This window comes from Ptiloglossa arizonensis, chromosome 7 (genome assembly GCF_051014685.1).
Source record: "Ptiloglossa arizonensis isolate GNS036 chromosome 7, iyPtiAriz1_principal, whole genome shotgun sequence".
In the NCBI taxonomy this organism is placed as follows: Eukaryota; Metazoa; Arthropoda; class Insecta; order Hymenoptera; family Colletidae; genus Ptiloglossa; species Ptiloglossa arizonensis.
Window position 1 is genome coordinate 5,242,839 of NC_135054.1, and position 21,494 is coordinate 5,264,332.

The window sequence follows — 21,494 nt, forward strand, 5'->3', positions numbered from 1 at the left end:
TATTTTGATAGTTAATGGTTGCGAATAAATTGTTTCGCGTCGGTCGTGTTGAAATGAGAAAAATACGCGCATTACTTACGGGGGTTAACCGATACGTGCCAAAGCGTCCTTTTACAGAGTACTCGACTTCAATGTTGGAGACCGACAACCTTAACATTGGATCGGCGCTCGTTAGATCAGGTCCTACCTGGTAAGTAACGGACCAGCTCACACGTAGCGACGATTATGAATCTTAATATAGTCGATCCATTTTCACCTTGTTCGTAACGAGTGCACCGGGTAGAAAGGGACCAGACTGTAATATAATCCGTTCCGTATTCTGTGCGTGAAACCCGCTTGGTCACGAGATGACATCCGACAATGGTTGTGCCCACGCAGGGCCGTAGTGCGTAAAACACGTCGGTTGCTTTTCGCCGCAGCGTCAAGTTTCTCTGAAACAGAAGCAATGTAGCAGTAACCCTCGTAATACCGTTCTCGGCTAGAATCGAAGAAGGAAGTTCGCTGACTTTATTTCACGTATAATTCGTCGTTCCAGCCGGCCGCTATCGAAGATCTCCGGAGATGGACATCCGCGGAGGCGCTGGGGGACGTCACTGTACCGCCGGATTGCATGTCCAGGATCTTGGGAGATACAACAGACGACGACGCCGTCGATCACAAGCTTCCAAGTCCCGAGGAGCAGGTTCAAGCTATCGCTCTCAAGTAAGGAAGAAATTTATGCCACCGTAAAGATAATTGATACGACCGAATAAACTTTTATCGATCAGAGGCATGGTAAATTTCGTCCCGCCTCGTGGTACACACTATGGAGAACGCAGGTTTCGTTAAGTGGGCAGTCTGGTAGTTTCGGGTAAAAGAATCAATTATTTTTGTATATTCCCAAAGATCCGAGTCTTGGAAATGTTGGTTCTTGAAAGATTGTCACGATATTTGAAAATTACAAGCTGACTCGCACGTATACCTATGGGAAACGCTGATCGTTTCGGGTCATAATATCAATTTATGTTGTATATTCTCAAACATTCGTATCTCGAAAGCAATCGTTTGAAAGGTTGTAATGAAATTTTTAAAATTGCTAATATCGGAGGATTTTTAATCGAGCTTTCTATATGCGCTGGTACCGTGCGCCGAAAAATTACTTGACCGATCAAATTGAAATCGAAACCTTTTATACTGAATATGTTGAACGTTTCTATGTTTCAACTGACTTAGAAAAACGAAAAATGGCAAAAAGAAGTCTGTATATTTCGTAAATTTTGGAAATTTTTGTTCCATGATGATGTGCTTGATATATAAATTAATCTAGACTGATAATTCGTTTGATTCTTATCTGTCGGATTAACGGTTTACCTGAAGTCATACACACCATTGGAATCAGATTTTTTTTTCCGAGCACGTTTTGAAATTAAGAAAAAGAAATAATAGAAAATTCTTTCGAAAAGATAACATACAGGATGGATCACCAAAAAGAATGTTTCAAATGAAATTTCTTGTATTGGACAGTATTTTTTCTTTAATGCTACGATCTAGGATTTATTTCTCAAGAGTTTCGTCCAAAACGAGCGATATGTTTAATAAATTTTAACGAAATTTAAAATAATCTTCAATTTTTTACCCAAATTAACAGACCATACCCTTAAGGGCTTGTTTCGTGTTTGTATAAGCAAGAGTTTTATCGCCACGTCATTTTCTGTGGAGCATTCACTCTTAAATTTTCGCGTTTCAAGTAATCCTTGGATGAAACGCGTGGTAAGGGAAATATGATTGGTGTCGCAGATTCCCGGCAGAAATTGTGGCGGTGGACATAAGCGGGAAAGGATTCGAGAGGATGTCAATGAGGAGGAGATCTTTGCTCTCTGGGCCGGAAAATCAGGAAACAGCTGTAAAAAGACGGTCGCGGCCTCGTAGACCCAGAGGAAAGAGACGAAACACAATCGCTGGTACCGATCAGAAGGAAATTCGACAGGCAATCGGAGGGTAAGTTATGTCAAATAGTTTTTGATCGTGAAAATATAAATGTTAGAAAAGGCAATTAAAATTATTCACACTTGCATCCGCATTTATTTTGACAGTAGCGAATTTTAAGAATTTACGTAGTTCAGAGCCTGGCTTTACACTCTTGTGTGTGAATTTTCGAATTGGTTTGGTAGCATTTGCTTTGTAGCATGTAACGATATCAGTATCGAACGAAAAGCAGAGCAATTAAGGGTATTAAAGAATTTTCAGTTCAAAGTATCCAATTATTGGATACTTGTTTGGCCGGAAAGTAAGTTGGCATACGTAATCTTTATGTTACAAACGAGATACTAAATGTATAGGTGGATTTTTTATGTATTCTGAAACGAAGAAACGTTGATTATTGTAATATATAAAGTGTAATTTTTTATAGAATACCAAAAATAGAAGAGTTAACTGCGATAGGACGGATACAATTTTACAGATTTTGGAATTTCAAGAGAAAAAGTAAGAAGAATATTTCGGAAAATAAATGTTCCAGGAAGATCAAAAAATTTTGTTAAAACAGATAGAAAAATGAAATCGACCATTCGTCAGGATAAGCCAATACACTTACAGAGGTTCCGAAAAGTCCGTTTTATAAAATAAATTTACCAATTGGAATAACTCTGAGAAAATCTCAGAAATACGAATACAATTTCCATATATTTTTATAGGAAACGGAATGAAACGTTTAAAATTTTCCAAGAAATGTTTTAAAATATCTACCACGCTTTAATATCGATTAATTGATCGTTTGGAACGATGAGTACAAATTTGAACCAAAAACAAATAAAAGAAGAAAATATGCGTGGAAAACAATCCGAGATATCTTTAAATACATTTTGGTTACTCCAACCTTAAAATATGGAGATGGCTCCTAGTACCTAGTAGTATAGAGCTGCTTTAATAATGAACGCGTAGGGACTTAACGATTATTGATGGAAAAGTAACGAGTGTAAAGTACTGCCCAATTTTCGAAGAGAAGCATACATTGAAATTGTGATAAACGTACAGAACGATTTTTCAAAGAAAATAATACGGATGTCTGTGGGAGGATTTAGATCAAATATCGCAAAATCAAAGATACACGAAAGTAAAGTTCATAGAAATTTTACAACAAGAATTGACTAAAATAAACTGTACGACGCTAAACAGATTAATAGCTAGTGTTCCTAGTCACCTTATGGAAGTTATGAAAGCAAAAGTCTATCAAACCACTAATTACATCGGTTGTTGTAATGTAAAATATACGTATAAATAGAATAATTCATCGTGTCACCGTTTCCTTTCTCTGTCATGTCGGATATCTTTATCGTCTATATATTTGTAATAATAAAAATGCCGATTTTTATTCCCGATAAACGTCGATAAACATAATCAACGTAAATACGGACGCAAGTGTAGATAAAAGAGATCGACGTGACGTTTGAAATTTCTTCGTATCGCTTCAAAACTATTAACAAATGATCGACTTCAGGACACACGTTGCCGCTTTTATTTTCAGAGAAACTACCGGAGAAGACGCGGAGGAAACGATGTCGAACATTGCGTCGAGAACCCAACGATCGGCGAGCACAGACATCCTTGGCTCGTCGAAGAAGGAGTCACCGACCGAAAAGAAGTCCCACTTCAACACGTTGAAAGCGTGGGGCATGTCACGGTTGAAACTTATCAGTCCCAAATCCGTGCAACAGCAAGAGCAACAGGAGTCGACTGCTTCGAATACAGAGAGGTCAGAGCAGGATCAAGGTCAGTCAAGATCACCGGAAGACACAAATATTTACGAAACGGTAACAACCAGGCGCAGGAAGGACAAGTCTCACGAAAGGAAGCCCAGCTCGTCGAGCTCGAGCGGAAAGAGCACCTCGAGTATACCGGTATCTGTTCCGAGCACGGAAAGACAACCGAGCGTGAAATTGCGCGAAAGCGCAGCCCAAAGGAGAGAAAGACGAAAGGGAAGCAGTCGCGACGACCCGCCGCATTCGAGCTCTGGAAACTGGAGTGCATCCTCCGAAAGTGGAAGGGCGAGTATTGGAAGCGAAACAACGACCACCACGCATCAACCGAGGTATGGCTGTTGGAGGTATCGAAGGTTGCGATTTCACCGCAATCTAACGCAAAATGTTAAGTGTTGTCGAGCAATTTAACGTACATATGATTGGTAATATATCGTAACAAGTGACCTTATTATTCGTCTTACCAGCTAAACTCGAACTGTCTTCTGTTTCTATAGGTTTGTCGTTTTCAGAGTGGTACGATCGGAAAGGATTTGATCCCTCGTTTGAACATAAATAATGCGAAATCGATTTTTATGTAACGGTGACAAAATGTAATTACTAGCTTCTTGATTAAATTAACGAATTCGTGTTGCGCAAAGATAAAACTATGCACAGTTGAAAGAAAAAAAAGTCGTGCACGATTTCGAGCAGTTAACAAGTCAGATGACCTTAGCATTTGATCAACCGAGCAGGTTAGGTAATGTATTATGTTGCAATGGGAAGGATACTTGCAGCACTTTTTTAATGAATGCAACTAGAAAGTATGTTTAATGAATGTATAATGAGAACTCGCATTACCTACATGAAAATAAATACATACAAGTATAGTACAAAATCAGTGATCTAGATCAGTGTAGTCGAAGCTCAAGTGCATACATACCCAAAAAATCTTTAAAATTGATTATTTACTTACTTTGGCACGAAGAATGATTTCCTTTTGTACGACGAATCACAAAACAACCTCTATGTACGAGTTAATGCAATATAGAATTGATTCTTCGCTTGAATCGTAAACGGAAGTAAAACTAAGCCAAGTGTTTATTTCTAGGAAAAGAATAAAAAATTGCTTTCCTGAATTCTGTTCAAATATAACTGGTGTATTTTATATGCGTCGTACATTACAATTATTATATATTTACCAAATATATAACGTATATATAGGTATGAAAAGTCAACGATAATATAAAAGATAATAAATTTTGAAGTCACTGGAACGATACTTTCAATTACGATCAATCTGGCCGTTCAAAAACACGGTTTCGACCCCTTATTGCTGCATAAACATTAATTTCTCGTTAATACGGAATAATACTTCTTTTAATCTTACAATATATGTATATTTTATTTTAAATTTAAAAAAATGTAGTACCATGAATTGATCTCTACAAACCTATAAACGTAGTAATAGGAATGCGTAGTAGAATATGTTTCGATGAGTTTGCAATGCGAATAAGGTTCTTTGTAATTAATAAGACTTCTACATACTTAAGCAAAGACATCACTTCGGCTTAATAATCCTCATAAACTTCATAGTGCCTTAACCCTTAATTGCCACTTTTCATATATGTATATACAATATATTATACATTTTACATGTTTTGTTGCGATGATACAATGTGATTGACCAATGTGTGAAGAATGTATTGAAAAAAGTTTGAGAAAGCTACTACTTAGTCTCCAGAATTTAGTTTAATGTCTTGTTACATTCTTAAGAATAGTTTGAAATGCATGTATATACATATGTAAATATATTAATCCAGTAGTGCATAAAATTTGTATTCGTTGAAGTATGAGAATAATATTCGTAAAGAAGTTACTTATTTTTTGAAAGTACTACAGCGACAGTACTTTCAAAGAATTCTTAAACCTCTTGGCATCATGGTACTGTCTAAACATTCGATAAAAATAAACAAAATTATTCCCGAAAGATCGGACACTAATGGATTAATAGCGTATTTCGGTATCACTGGTATTGAGAATTAAAATGATCGTTACGATTGTACAAATACGTTAAAATTAGTTGTACGATTTTAATTACCGTTTACATTCTAATGGTGATAAACTGTCGATATCTAGATCCACAACAACTGCCTCGATCGGAACGTCGTCAACTTCTCTAAGTCATGTGAGACGATTCAAGGGTAGGGACACCTCGGCCTCGTCCTCCATAACGTCAGAGGGTACACTAACTCCAGACATTATACAAGATATTGCCGTGGTACCCTTCTCCGACGACGGTGAAACGTCGTCCGTATATTCCTGTGATACGGAAGGGTATTACACCTCGTTCCACGTGGACTCTGGTTTGAAAACATTAAGAGAAGAGGACCCAGTCCCGCAAAGTCCCTTGACGAGGTCCAACGATATCAGCTCCGATCCTACCTCACCTGTTATCGAAAACGAATACGAACTTTTCGGAAGGGGTTCAACTTCGACGACAACAAGTTCCGCGGGCACAGTTTGCACGGCGTTAATGGCACCACCGCCTCCGGAAAGAAAATCTAGCCTTACCGTTGTTGCTATGGTGAGAACGTATTACGTTTCTACGTGATATTTATACATTCGTTTTGCGTTTTGCAAACTTATAGAGTCGAAAGGCACCCGCTAACGTAACCTGCTTTTAAAGGATTAAACGAAATCGTTTATGTGAATAGGTTCACGGACAAAACCAAAATGGTGGCGAGTCCCCGGACAGCGGACACAATACCTCATCGTCGCCCGTGGAATCAGCCTCGAGTCCAGCCTGCACTGGAAGATCGTGCTCGGAATTTGAGTACTCCGAATCCAGTGATCTCGAAGGCTGTGAGAGAATCGAGAGAATTCGTTCGAAAACTGCGATCAATACCAGTCGTATACCGTCCATGTGCGTGATTACGCCGCCTGGTTCGGACGATGAACATGCGAGAGAGACGGAACAAACTAGCAAGAAAATCGATAGTAGGAAACCCGATCTTCAAACCGGAGGTTCTGTCCTCATGTCCGCCACCGTGGGAACATCGAAGATGGAGGTGATCAATGGACAGGATAAAAATCTCTACGCCACCGTTCAGGTATTACCGTCCTCGACGAGTGACAGACTCGCGGTCGGACAGACCTTACCGAAGATCAGTCCACTTAGCGGAGTTCTGGGCAAGCTTCGCGGCGTGCTTCCGGGCAGGAAGCATATGCTGAAGAGTGCGGTTCCGGACGAAGCAACCACAGACTCCGGCGACTATGTTACTATAGCCGACGTGAGAAACAACAATGACAAACGTCAAGATTCTGGACCGTCTTCGGGCATGGCTCCTGTTCGGTCTTCGGCTACTTACGCAAATTCCGATATATTCAAGAAAGATGCCGAGTACGTTAGTTTAAGCGAATTACCAAAAAAACCAGACTCTTCTTTAGAAAGGAAACGCCAGGGTGCCAGGGTCACGCTTGATTCCGAAGGGAAAGTTGTCTACTCGTCCGATAGTTTGAAGAGAAGAAAAGGAGCGCATACTACGTTCAATCCAGGTATGTTTAATCAATCAGAAATAATGTTTTTTTTTTTTAAATCAGCGTTGTCTGCGTTGCGCGGTTCCTTTCACCGTGTAATATTTTTTATAACAAAGTGATCGATCACCTTATCGATTAAATGACCAAATTATACTCCAAATAGAAATACTGTAAGAATTTTATTTAAGTAAGTAACGGTGGTTAGAAAATAAGGGCGAATAAAGTTCTAGGATATAGGTGTATTGAATGATGTAGTAGTAGGAACAAAATATTGACGAAACACACAATTAATAACTACGCTGACTAGGCTGTTCTTTCGCGACACGAGGCGCTTCGACGATTTTCCAACGACTGCTCTTGATTGCCAATAACTGCCAATAACTGTTCTAAACGCTTTTCTTTCGCACCTTATATACTCACACGCATTCATTCCCTTTAATTCTGATTCTTAATCCCTCTCACTCAATGCGTTTGGTCACGCACGCCGAAAATTTCCTAGTACGGCGCTATCTCGATCGCTCTTCTTTCACACTTCGCTCGCTCGTCTACTATTCCAAACACTTCGTATTCTCTCCGGACAACACGCAATCGCTTTCACTTTCTCGCATTACCGCAATAAATACACGAAAGGTACGAATGCAAGTCGATTATTAGTGGACATAAATGTTTATCGGATAGATGAATAAAAACGAGTCTAACTTCTTCTAATTTAGGGAAAGAAGATATCATTTGTCATGCATACGATAAATTATAGCTTTACTGGTAACGTATATTGCATCGGTACTATCGAAATGTTGTTTCATTAACCATTTTTGCCGGAAGAACGTGCTGTGCCTGTGGTGGTATATCCGTGTTAGAGTTACGAACAAATGAATTCGTAACAAAGTCATGCGCACTTTACAATGTTGCAGTAATATTTTTTATAATGCATTTCTGGCGAATCACTAGTACGATACATTTAATTCTTAATAAGTAAATATTATTGCAATATCTAGAATTATCGAGGTCGATAAACTTTTGAAACGAACGAATCGAATTATCGATCGTAGGTACTGACAAATGTTTGGACCAGTATGGAAGAGGGTCAAGTGGATGCACATGGGCTCTTGTGTGTATCGCGTGAAATGGATGTGTTCTGTATGCATGTCTCACATTTAACGACTGCAGTGTGATTGGGAATTGAGTCATTGTCAATTGTTAATAATTTATAAGAGAATCTAGGGAAAAGATCTACCAAGCGCGATTTTATAAAGAATTATTGACTGATTAGGCAATCGTGACAGTTGTATCCAAAGATTTCGTACTCGAGTTGAGAAGTTACAGTTACATCCTTTGTTCAGTCGATTAATTGGTTAGTAAACCATTTAGCCTCCTCGTATAATACGATAAATGTATATTTTATTAGTATTAATGTATACGTGTAGGGCATACAATTTGTATAAAATTTTAACTCCACGAGGTTGCTATTATGAAAATTGCTTAAGGATGTATCTTGGAGAGGGATTTACAAGCGATGATAGGTTTAAAATTTATATTGCGATGTCAATATATGCAAAACAATGTATAAGAATACACGAAGAATGTCAATTGTTATCAAAATAAATCAAATTTATAACCATTAGACAAAATATTGTAACAGAGCGAAAGGAACTTTATTCGTCTAGCAGTCGAAAATAAGAAATGAACGATTGAAATGATATTTAACATAAATTAGTAAGGATTCTCGATCGATGGATTTGCAAAATGACTGTAACGTCCATTGTAAACAATAATACTATGTTCGAGGTGTGAGAACTTTTCGCAACATTTACAAAAATATCTACGTTATCGCTGTTCACGGTATATCTCTGCCAAGTGTTTCGAGTAATGAACACACGAAGATTTACCGTATCGTATAACAGCTCTGCTTTGTTTTTATTTATAAAAAGATTTTGCATGGATCCGAGCGATCAATCGTGACCTCTGCACGATTAAGAGAATTACTTCTGAGCGTCAAAGTTCGTTGCGAAATTCTCTGGACGGTTTGGCTGTGCACGGTCGCTGATCGACTGCCAGCGGAAGTGGTTAAGTATTCCCTATTTCCTACTAATGTGTCCCCTGTATACACCGAATTCCAGGTCCGTTCGTAAGAGAGGGAGCATCGCCGAGCCCATCGCCGCTATTGCACCGCGCTACCCCGCATATTCGAGCAGTCGCGAAGACCAGCGATGCAGTAGACGGGCCAAGTAAATCAACGCCACCCACTTCGCCTCAATTAGGCAAACTGATCATCAGAGCAGCGAGGAGTCCCGATCGAGCGGCCAGCCCCGATTACGTTCGAACACCGACGACCGTGGTGGGTCCCACGAGTCCAACGACTCCTCATCGACAAGTTCGCGGGGCTTACGTCAACGTGCAAGACGACGAAGGTAAGACGGCTTCTGGTACGAGCTGTGACGAACGTGATTGCACTGGCTGCGTCGGTAGATTAGAAGCACCATTTACATTTGCGACCAATTCTCAATCCAACGACGAGGTGAGCACAACTCCGCTCATCAGTGGGAGTCCGTTGCTTTCGGCCAAGAGCACATGTCGAACTGCTGCCGGGACGATGGCACTGGCACCGAGTAACAAAGTCTTGGATTCTAATAAATCCAAGCTCTGCCCTGACAAAACGTACGTAGATAGGTTAATGGACGCAACCGCTTGCGACGAGAATCACCCCCCGGAGTTTGCTAACGATAGTCTCGACACGCAGAACGATCACCGAATTGTAAATAAAATAGATGCACCGATAACGGACTTCAAAGTCACAAATTTACGCCTCGATTTCGAGAAGTCGGCCCTTTGCCCGAAAAATCTCAAACAGACGGGCAACACGCCGAAATTGAGTAGGAAATTACTAGTGTCGGATCTCGATACGCCGAACTTTTGTAGGAAAGTCACGAAACTGGATTATCAGTGCGATAATCAAGGTTCCGTAGATGTTAAGGATAATGAAAATTACGCGAGAAGCGGAGACAATTCGTTATTAACTGTGTCTACAATCGACGATTGTAATGCAAACGATAGAGCTACGATTGTAGACTCCTCGGACGTTTCTGTGACGTGTCTTCGTAACAGTTCTGCGAAGAAATCTGACGCGTTGAGAGGCGATAGGGTCGATCGTAAAGTAAAACGAAGCGAAAGCTATCGAATGGCGAACAGTCCGATAATGTTTATCAAGAAGTTCTCCAGTAACACAGACAAATCATCCAAGATATGTAGGACGCCTTCGGAGGAGTTACAGGAGGAATTGTTGAAGGAAAGAATCAATTATCCTGAGACAATTTCTAGTCCAGAACCTCGAATTAATAGCAATGTGAGTTTTGACATGAACGTAACGATTTCTATTCCTATTACGACAGTTCCAAAGAGTCCTCGACCCAGAGCCATGGATATTGAGCCTGCCAAAGTACTCAAATATTCTGGAAACGATACAGAAATTTGGTGATCGGTAAAAGAACCATCCCACTAAAAGGTACATTCGAATGAATGCTATTCACACAGTATTATAATTATCCTATCGAATTCAATTCATAAAAATATCTACTTTGGACGAAAAATGAAAGTATCGTTCTGTAAATTTTGAGTGTTGGTTTTGTTTCATTCGTTATACGATTTTGTAACTATGGCATGAAATAGTAGATGATAAAGCTACTTGTAATAAAATGACAATTAATTCATTTTACAAAATAAAGTTACTTCGTTACTTTAACTAGAGACTGCGAAAATGATACCATCGTGAATTTACGTTCGGAATAGTTGTAAAACTAATGGAAAATAAGATTCTTTCAAAAAAGCTATTCATTTACAGGACGAACCAATGAATCTTTTCAATTACACATGTAAGCATAGTAGATAAATTATGCTTGCACATATTGCATTTAAAGTTGTCACCTTTAATAACGTAACCTTAATAGCCTTTAATTTTATTTCGGGAATTGACCTTTTTTTATTTATACGATCGTTGATCGCTCGAGTTGAGAAGTCGTTCACGCTGAATAAACACAATAAAGGATAAGGACGGTTCCAAAACTTTTATTGAGGTGAAATTTGGACTTTTAACGAGGAGTTTCTGCGAACGGTATAAAAAAATTTCTCATCAAGATGAATTCATTAATAGATCTAGTGGGTTCGACCATTGGAACAAAATGGTTTTTCGACTCCTATTAAATAGTCCTTTTCTCTATTAAATGTGTTGTAATGTTCTGTAAGACCAGTTTCTAAAGTGCTAAATATCGTTTTCTTACCATGAGTAGGTTTGAGTCAAAATAGATGACTGATGTGCAACAATTATTTCTTACATTTCAATTTTCTTTACGATCTTCCAGAAACAATCGTTTCGTGTGCATTTCTGTGCTCCCTTAATTTATTTTGAACCTACTTTCCACCCTTGTGTATATTCCTTATCCTGTACAATCGTTCCGAGATCGTTGCAAAGTATACTTCGAACTGACCTGTAAACCGTCTCAGAATTTGTGGTTCAGAATTTTCTGTTTGTTATTCAGGTCGAATTCAATTATCACTGGAATTCGTTTCCTACACACGTCTTCTTATATTATCAGTTTTCCTCAAATTTATAGGTACAGAATTTAATACCAGATATACGCCTTATTGGATACCATTTTACATTGAAATATTTTTATGGGGTATACACTATACTTTAGATATTTATACCGTGTTGTACCCAAGCTTAAACAGAACAAAGTTTCGTGGAGCATAATGATTTGTCGAATTCTTCTTTATAGTTTCGAACACAGTTTGAAAATGAAAGACCGTTTAAACCGTACCGTGAGCTTAGAAAGGTTATAAATGATTAATTTAAAAAAGAAATTGCAACCCCTAATCGTGGAATTTTTCTTAACACTTAATAAATGATCGGTTGAAACGAAGTTGGGACGCTGAAACTCCCTTAAGACATAGGATTTCTATAACATCAGCAGTTTTACTTGGAACGAGCATTGAAATTGTGAAAACTGTATTTACTGCAATCAACTATATTAACACATATGGCATGTACGCATTTGAATTCATAATTCTACGATTTTTTAAATTATAATTTGATGATCTAGTCAATTATAAATTAATTAGGTTTTTAAAAAGTGCAAATATATTTTTGAAGAAACACTGTATTAAGAAAAATTAATATAATCGTTTAATGAAAATGGAAACGGGAAAATTTTATGAACATTTTTAGAAATACATGTAACTTGAAAGTTTCGATAGCTATAAATTGAATCGAAAGAATTTCAATGAAAATGAAGTATAAAAACATTGATGTCCATAACACAACTATTCAAAAATATTCTCTTTTGTGTGCAATAAATATTGTAACTCGTTTCAAGCATATTATTATACTATGAAAACGTTAACCTAAAATTAGGTATTACTCGATATTTTTAATAAATTTTTGTGTCACACGACACATCTCTATTCTTTTTCTTAAATAATTTTGGGTACACAATCGCAAAAAGATTTGCTATCGCAACTGCGAGTGTTTCTGCTCTTTCGGCATTTTCGTTCGGCGTCTCTGCGTATTGTTGATCATTTGTTTATGTATAGAAAACTTTCCATCTCCGTTCCTCTCCATTAGCCTTGTCCAAATCCTGCCGAAGTGGCACCATTACGATTGTCTCTTCTCAGATTTTGTGAAACGTTTACGCTTAAAATTTCGCTACCCAATTCGATCGGACAAAAATTGATTTCCAATTGAGTTTCCTGGACGTAAAGTTGTCAAATACCTGGCCACACTTGCTTTTCATTTTTATTCGAGGACCTGAACTTTTGTCTCTCGTATGGAATGGAACGTGGAGTACAGTGTTCTTCCGACACAACGACATTGGTAAAAAAAAGTCCAGCTACCGTCGAGAACTAATCGTGACACGAGAAATATCCAAGTGTCCTTCACAGGGTAACGAAAAAAATGAGAAATTCAATTCATCGGGCGTGACTTTCTGAGCAATCTCGTTGCGCAAAAGTCTTAATGCATCCTCTTCGTGCTATCCTTCGACGAGCAGTTACGTATATTGTGAACGTAATAATTATCGATGGGAAAGCGTCAGAGCAGAAAATAGATCGATCAGCGGGAGATCCCATCAAGGACCAATGTGACACGATCGAAAGAAAAACGCGTACCGATGTAGAAGCTATCGGCGCATTACTGTTCGTTATGCAAACGGCGAGTAGGAACAACGGGGAGAGTGTTGTTACTCGATATTAATGAGGGCAAACGACAAACGATCCGTTCGACGGTCACGATAACAAGATCGAATAATGTTTTTCCGCGTTAACGTAGATAGGGTAGAGAAACGCACTGGTCACGTTTTCCATATCTACCGACTCGTTCGATTTCGCCAGCTGCAACCAAGCGGCGCAGACCCCCGTACGTAATGTTACGGGACGATAAATGCAAATCCTCTGGTCGCTCCTTATACAGCGCGGAATATTTTAGAGTTCAATAGTTTCGTCGATAAGTCTAACAAAGCAATCCCAATGGGGCATGCCTTTCGCAAGGTTAATAGATAACCGTCGTGTCCCTACCAGTTCTTTGTTTTCAACGTACTATGATTTTTCCTTTTTTCTTTATCTATCGTCGACAGATTAAAAATATATCTTCCCGTTCTCGCCCCTTCTCAACAGTTAAACTCGAAGGGAACAGGGTCGACGTGCATACGTTCTTCAAGGAAATTGCCAATTTCCTCGTTCCTTTGTTCGTTCGGTGCTCCGATAAATTTCGAATAATTTTTACGCGATACTTAATTTCTTCTGAACGAGTACCATCGACCAATCGCGGTAAAAGTTATTCGCCCGGTGGATTTACTTTCTGCTCCACGTCGTACACAACACGGCCATTCGCTTGTATACGATTTATTTGAACCGCGATCCTTTGAAACCTGCCGCCAATCCACGAGGAAGAATTATCGCCAGACAAGAGTAAATAGGAAATCTTTCGCGAACGGGATGCAATAAAGTTGGAAGCGGGGGCCAAAGACGATAAGCTGGAAAACTCCAGGGAGCCCCCAATGAAGCCTCACTTTGTTAGCCCTTATCAGCATCATTAGCCGCTGGCTCAATAACCAACGGAGTTGCATCAGACGCGATGTTTATCCCGGCCGATAATTCCAAATCCAGATAAACAAAATTCCCTCCTACTCGCGGAGGATTGAAATACTTTCGAGCGAATGCCGCCGCCCTCAGTTCATTTCGATCTGCTCACGTTCACGGTTTAATGCCGCTCGGCGATTCGTTAAGCGGCTTTCTTTAACCCCCTCGACTTTAACCCATTCGAAATTTCCGTCAAATTCTGCGTATCGATTGAACGCCGCGATCAATTGCCAAGGTTATTGTTCGATTCCGGCACCGAGGAATCGAAAGATCACCGGTTCGATTAACGGGGGATCACGTGTCGCTAATAACGGGGCGTTATTTCGTACAAGTCCGCATTAAGCTGTTTGCAGTTTATCAATGAACGGTCGCTTCTTATTCTCCCAATGCCGTGGATACTTGTAAGCGCATCAGAAAGTTGTTAGGTCTTCACGCGTGAACGGGTTCGGCCGTCTGGGGGGAACAAATTCGCGTTTTTAGTAAGAGGCAATGATAAGCTGGTATCTATCTACCAGCGAAGAGGAAACCTTGTCGCTAGACAGGCGGTCGCCAGTCTCGATAGGCACAGCCATTCGGTTGTAAAACGAGTGCGGTGTTTGCGATTTGACAGTCGACGCTAGCTGCGGCTATATCCCAACATGCTGGCAAGGCATCTTCTTTTTATAGCGACCAGACGTCACAGTAAGTCAAGGAAATATATTTTTCTTTGTTTATCGGGAACGTCGAGGTACGAACACTCTCTTATGATCTACTTTTAATGTAGAATAATAACGTAACACCGTTATCGTAATTCAATTTTCACCTTCTGCGCGCAATTAAGTATTTGTCCCCAAATTGAATATGCACAATAAATACTTACAACTCTGTACGCATAACTTTTCTCGTTTGTAGGTTTGCATCATTTTTATATTGCATTCTTACGGAAAAGTACATACGATTGATGCGTTACGATGCGATAAACTGTGGCCGACGTAAGACCGTTCTGACGTTCAAAAGTTAACGATGCTTCGTTACAAAACTATCTCTGCCAGTCGGCAAACGCAAACGCATCGATACTCTATTATTTTTCTCCGATTCTGCGATTTTCTATTTCAATTTTTTATTTACCAAAATCTGTTCTTCCCATTAATTTCTCGCTTGCACCTTGAATGAAAGTTAAAGGTTTTAATTGTTACTCATTTTGTTACTCATACGTTTTTTGCCCTTTTTCCTTCCTCTAGTCAGACAACTTTACTATCGATGTACTAAATATATTTTCATTTACTATTTTTCTTTTTTATGTTATTTATTAAATTGTTATTTAATCCATGCAGTGTTCCACGCGTTTTATTATTATTTTTTTTTTTCGATACTTCTTTCAAAGAAATTATAGAAATTTTAATTAGTAAATACTATTACCAGAATACATGTTAAATTTTTCTACAGACACATTGATTGATAGCGTCCATAAACTGTATGCCCACTATAAAGTATTTTTAATATTTCTATTAATGTATCGTATATTAAGAAATCGTAAATACTAACTGCTACTACTAAGAAGACAATCTTCTCCATGATTTATGGTGCTAAAGGATCGACTCAAAGTTTGTTTTATCTTAGATAGTTTGATTCACTGGAGTCTACAAACTGATTTAGTATATTGCTTATAAATTATTACGATATGCAATTTTTGTTTTATAAACCAAGTATATGTCTATATGAAAACTTTCCATCCATGAAAATTGAAGTCTGTTTTAAACTGTCAAACCTCATTGCAGATAAATAGATACTACGGGTGTCAGTTGTTTATAATCTGTAAATTAAAATATTGTGTTCTAGTTATTTTTGTTTAACTAAGGATTAATGATTAACTTATTTCTTTTGTAATTATACAGTTTAGGGGCTTTAGCTCCGATGACCTTGACCTTGACACATGTTGCCAAAAGTACTCCCCTGAATAACTCTCAAAACATTTTAACCGTTGGTTATTGTTCGTTAACAAAATGTTAACAATAAATGTTTGAAAAGTACGGGATTCGTTTTCACTTCTATTTCTATTTATCGAATTAATGTAATAGTGTAATTTGAATTGTAATTTGTTCAAAAGTTTAACACGTAGACAGTGAATAGACTTTGTTTGCACCCCTGTTTCAAAATTATCGAACCCCAACGTAATCTAATTCAACTTAACCAGTGGATTAAATTAGATTAGATTAAATCTGTAGCCCACTTAAGCGAGAATTCAAGATCATTGAGATCGAAACTGAATGTCCTAAACTATATAATTACCATTTTTTTAAATATTAATTGTATAAAGACTCTCGAAAATGGTCAACGTTCTAATATCTCTGTTGAATGAAACATTGTCTCGCTACCTGTCGCCGCTTCCACCTCGTTAGCTGTCGCCCGACTATACCCAACATTTAATTGAAACTCACTCGCTCTCATTGTTTCTCAGACTAGTGCCCAACGTACTCATTGGTGAACGAGTCGCAGAAAAATAACATCAATTACTTCTTGGAACATCTGTATATAGCTAAATAAGTTAAGTAAGATCCATGAGGTCGGAAATAGTAATCTGGCGTCTTCTTGCACTAGACGTTCACATAGATTCAGTTTTCTTTCAATTTCTCGATAATAGTATTTTAATACGGTACTCACCAATTGTTAAACTTATCGATCTTCGGTAATTCTCGCTTTAAAGTGAAAATATGTACTGAATTCAAGTGTCTTCGAGTTTACGTTTAATTAAAATTTGAATATTTACTATTGTATTTTCATCAAAGTATAGTCGATGGGCCGGTGAGCTTTTCCAGATAAAAATAAATTCAAATACAGCTATCTTTAGATTATTTTTAAATATACATGCTTAAAAGTTTTTCAAAAATTATTCGAATAAAATATAATTAAAAATGATCCGAACGTCCTTGTGTTTTGACTCATTTTTATCGGGAAAATCTACCGATAGTACTTCTCGTACATATATAATATAAAATGGAAAACTTCAAATTTTCTTATACGTACAATTGAGCTTTAGTTTTAACTAAGAATCGCTATCTACCCCGTTTTTAAGTGAATCGTCGATTTGTTCATTTGGAGACAATAATTGGTGTATAGTGCATATTTATTTTCTCAATTGCCACAACTCGGTCTCGAGGAACAACTAAACTTTCTTTTGCCATAACTTTAATTCCGATGGCAAACAAAATATTTTGTGGTGTTCACTTGTAAGGGAAAATAAATTGAAAGTGAACAATAAAATTGTTTCATAGAAAGCTTTGGTTTCGAACAAAATAATTATTATGTATTTATTAGATACACGTATAGGGGCTTGACTATCTCGGCTCGATGGATTTCGCTGTACATTACTTATATTTCTGTTTATATTTATTTACAAGAAACAGCAATTACGAAATTTGTGACAAGTATCGCCACATTATCATAAATAACCACGAGTAAAATAAGTTCCAATCAATTGTTTGATGAATGTTTACCAAGTTGGTATTTCGCAAAAGATGAAATATTGCGTTTTAAATCAAATGTGGACTTTATCTTATTTATGAGTACTCTCTTTGTAATATTTGCGTTATTCATTTCCCTATTAATAGTTCATCTGTTTAAAAAAAGGAGTACTGGGAAGAAACTGTGAAATATAGGTGGAAATTCATTTATGACAGAATAATCTAATACGATGAAACATAAATAATGTTACAACGCAATTATCTGGCTTATTACTACGATTCATGACCTCTACTTTCATTAAGATTAATTGCTTTTTACGTTTATATAATTGTAACATTTACATACTTTTGCAATGTTTACTGCACGGTTAACTGCAACTTTCTTTAAGATTCAGAATTGTGAAACAAAAGTTTTATTCAAATCCTCTCTGTAGACTTTGGTTTCCTTATGGTTGGACAAATAAACTAATGCTTGGCCAATTTTGGTTACTACCAAAACTCTTGAACAATGCAAAACAATTAACGAAGTTGAATATAGCCGCCTCTACTAAAGGGGACGTTGAGAACGTTCAAATACATCAAATACGTTTTGAATATAATTTTCAGAAGGACAACGAAAATACAACTGTTTAGAATAGCAATAATTTTTATGATTGCAAGGCAGCTTATTGAAAGAATGTTAATGAGTCAGATCACGTCGTATTTAACTTTGATTAATTTTTTGTTTGATTAATTTTATATCACTATTAAGTATCTGTCATATTTATTTGCCATTGGAACTTTGCTACTTCAAAAAGTGTCGAAGGTTACAAAATGTTGACACGCACTGTCGTTTCTTTTATCGTTTATCATATGTTCATTAATTGAATTAAATTTGTCGCTGTATCCAAAGATTAAATTTGAATTCATTGTGGCTGGCCCGAATGAATCAATTACCGCCGACCGAGTAGCAATGTAATCGAACCGATTCAATGTTTATGTTCTAAACATTAGATCTTCATCTATTTGACAATATTTTTACTATTTCTGTGGTGATTATACCCAGTAATATTTGTTAATAATCTCAATGAAAACAAGGAAATACTCCAAAGTTACAATTAATTTTCAGTCAAAAATCCACAATAAAAGTAATAAATTGCATGTTGTAAGTGTAATTTTATTTTTTTTTCTAATTTCTAATTGGTTCGTTCCTGATTAATTTTTGTATTACGACTCAGCTGATAACAGATCACCTACTGTAACTTGTGACAGCAGAAGTACAATCCGCGACAAATAGATACATATTAAGTAATTTTTATTTACCCCGCACTATTTAATCAGCATATACTTTTTCAATTCTGTTTCTATTGTTATTACGTATGATTATAATCGTGATATTATTTAGCAGAAATAATGTATCTTTAGAGTTCATGATTTACAAAGAACGTTATGTAAATATGAGTTTTGTTAAACATGACAAAAGGATAGTTTTAAATGTGTTAAGTGAAACTTAATGGCTTATTTTTGTATAAACGGTGTCTTATTGTTGGAAGTTGAACTATTACGCTTCGGTCCATTATAAGTTCTTGTTATGTGATTTAATACATGTTTTCTTTTTTTCATAAACGTACAATTTTAAGTGAATAAAAACTTTAAAAGTGATCGAAGTTTACTTCACTGTCGAAAAAATACTGCCTGTATACATGTATATATGTAAACTAGTTAAATTTGATTCAGTGACAAATCACATCTCACTGGCAATGAAAATTTTTAGAAAACTTTTATCTTTCATTTTATTTTAGTCATTTTGCCATTTTTTTTTAATGATCTGCCATTCGCTGAAATATCATATTTCATGTAGGATTTTAAATTTAAGTATTTACGTCTTAAAAGGCTTCGTGTACCTTATTATATACCAAGAATACCGTATCAATTAATGCAACACATATCTTTACGTTTATATAACAGAATAAAGAATGTTTAGTCAAGAATAAACAGTCATTGCAGAATAAACGTTTCTCATTTCACATTTGTTTAATGAAACGGAACACATAAATTTTATCAGATACATACAATGAGTTTTAGAACTATAAGCACAAATATAACTGATTAATAGAAATCATGAAAAAGAACCAACAATTTTAATAAACATCAGTTCAATGATTGTTCGCTTATAAGATATTTCCTTCTTTAGTCTGTAAGTCAATTGCTCTTTATACAACCCATTGCATAATGACTGTTATTTTTATCTATCGTTATCTTTAATGTTTTCATATTTATAGATGAAATGAATATCTGTCATTTATCTACATTGGAATACTATAAACAACTGTTTTAAGTTAACACATGAATCAAGAAAAAAGCAGATGTAATTGTAGTCGCATAGAAATATTACGATTAATTGAGGTAAATTCTCAACATTACTAAAAATCTTAACAGAACTGAACTATAATAAGGCACACGCGTACTGAGATTACGTTTTAGTTGTAGACATTTTGAATTTTTGAGATATCAGATATTTTATAATACATGAAATTGCACAAAGACCTATTGAGTTACTGTGATCCTACATTTATTCATTTTATTGTTTCCTTTTATTAGTTTTGTTAACCAGATTTTGATCGGATTTACATCAAAGTGATATACTCATATTTTGAATCGAGTTATTTTAAAATTGTTCTCCTTGTTGATACATAAAAGATTCAGGAATCTCAACTTTATACAGAGTAACAGTAACAATTTCATTACATTTTCAGTGTTTTTCATTATTGTAAGTTCATTTTATAAAAATGTACAATAATATCGAAATGTAATTTACATCGAATTGAAACGTAAAAATAAAATCAGTGAAGCTTTTAGATCGAATAAACATTTTTATAGTTGATGTTCTCGAAAATAAAGTCGAGTAAATAGTGTTCTTCTGCATTCCTTGTCTATTCCTACTATACTTGTATAAGGCATATATTATAACATAAATCGTCAAAGCGTTACGTTGCATTACATTAAGAAAGTAACGGAATATTATAATGCATTCAAAGTTACAAACAGGTATACATTTTTGGATTCAGTAAAACTGAATTTTGAGAGTAAAAACAAGCCTTTCTCTTTTACTACTCAGATTAATTGCAGCTTAACAAATTAGATTATTAGACGTTGCTACTGCATACGTTCGAAGAAAACTGATTTTTGCTGAAATTCAAACATATAACGAATAAATCAAAAGCATTTACGTCGCCCTTTCAAATAATCGATGTTTTCAATAATAGATTTTATTTCTTCCATACTTTCATTCGAAAGAACATTGGTGATCTTGCAGTCTGGAAACAATTACTTTGGAAAGAAAATTTTCCTTACACCATATTCAGTCTTAGCAATCATTTAATTTCCGCTCCAAATCATTTTTTTTAAATCAAATTGTCGGTAATTATTTATAAAAAGTTACACCTCATCGATGACCTTGCCTTTGAAACATATAATGCCGGCAGAATCCTGAGTAACCTGCATTTTAAATCACGTGGATTATTGCAACGCAAATCTTTTTACTTTTAATCGTCCGAATTTGTTTATTTATGTTTACAAAACAATAACGTCGAATAAACAATTCTGCATTCAAAATAAATTATGTCTATATGTGCCTCGTATTGAACGCCAGCTTTAATTAAGTACAACAATGACAATTCCTAAGTAGCCGCGTATC

The 21,494-nt window shown here is 36.4% G+C and overlaps 1 protein-coding gene across 4 annotated transcripts in view; it reads left to right on the plus strand.

Annotated features, from left to right (window-relative positions):
• The window catches only part of Gukh (NHS actin remodeling regulator GUK-holder), a 35,146-nt gene that overhangs the window by 5,211 nt on the left and 8,441 nt on the right, over nt 1-21,494 (plus strand). For 2 of the 4 annotated variants that reach the window (XM_076317077.1, XM_076317078.1), the window contains exons 2-8: nt 105-190; nt 536-702; nt 1,777-1,977; nt 3,503-4,066; nt 5,853-6,300; nt 6,431-7,271; nt 9,371-9,661. In XM_076317077.1, coding sequence (XP_076173192.1) covers nt 611-702; nt 1,777-1,977; nt 3,503-4,066; nt 5,853-6,300; nt 6,431-7,271; nt 9,371-9,661 — 2,437 coding nt within the window. In that variant the 5' untranslated portion in view covers nt 105-190; nt 536-610. Of the gene's footprint in view, nt 1-81; nt 191-535; nt 703-1,776; nt 1,978-3,502; nt 4,067-5,852; nt 6,301-6,430; nt 7,272-9,370; nt 9,662-21,494 lie in introns of those variants that run through there. The other 2 variants (XM_076317079.1, XM_076317076.1) reach the window with 2 other exon arrangements.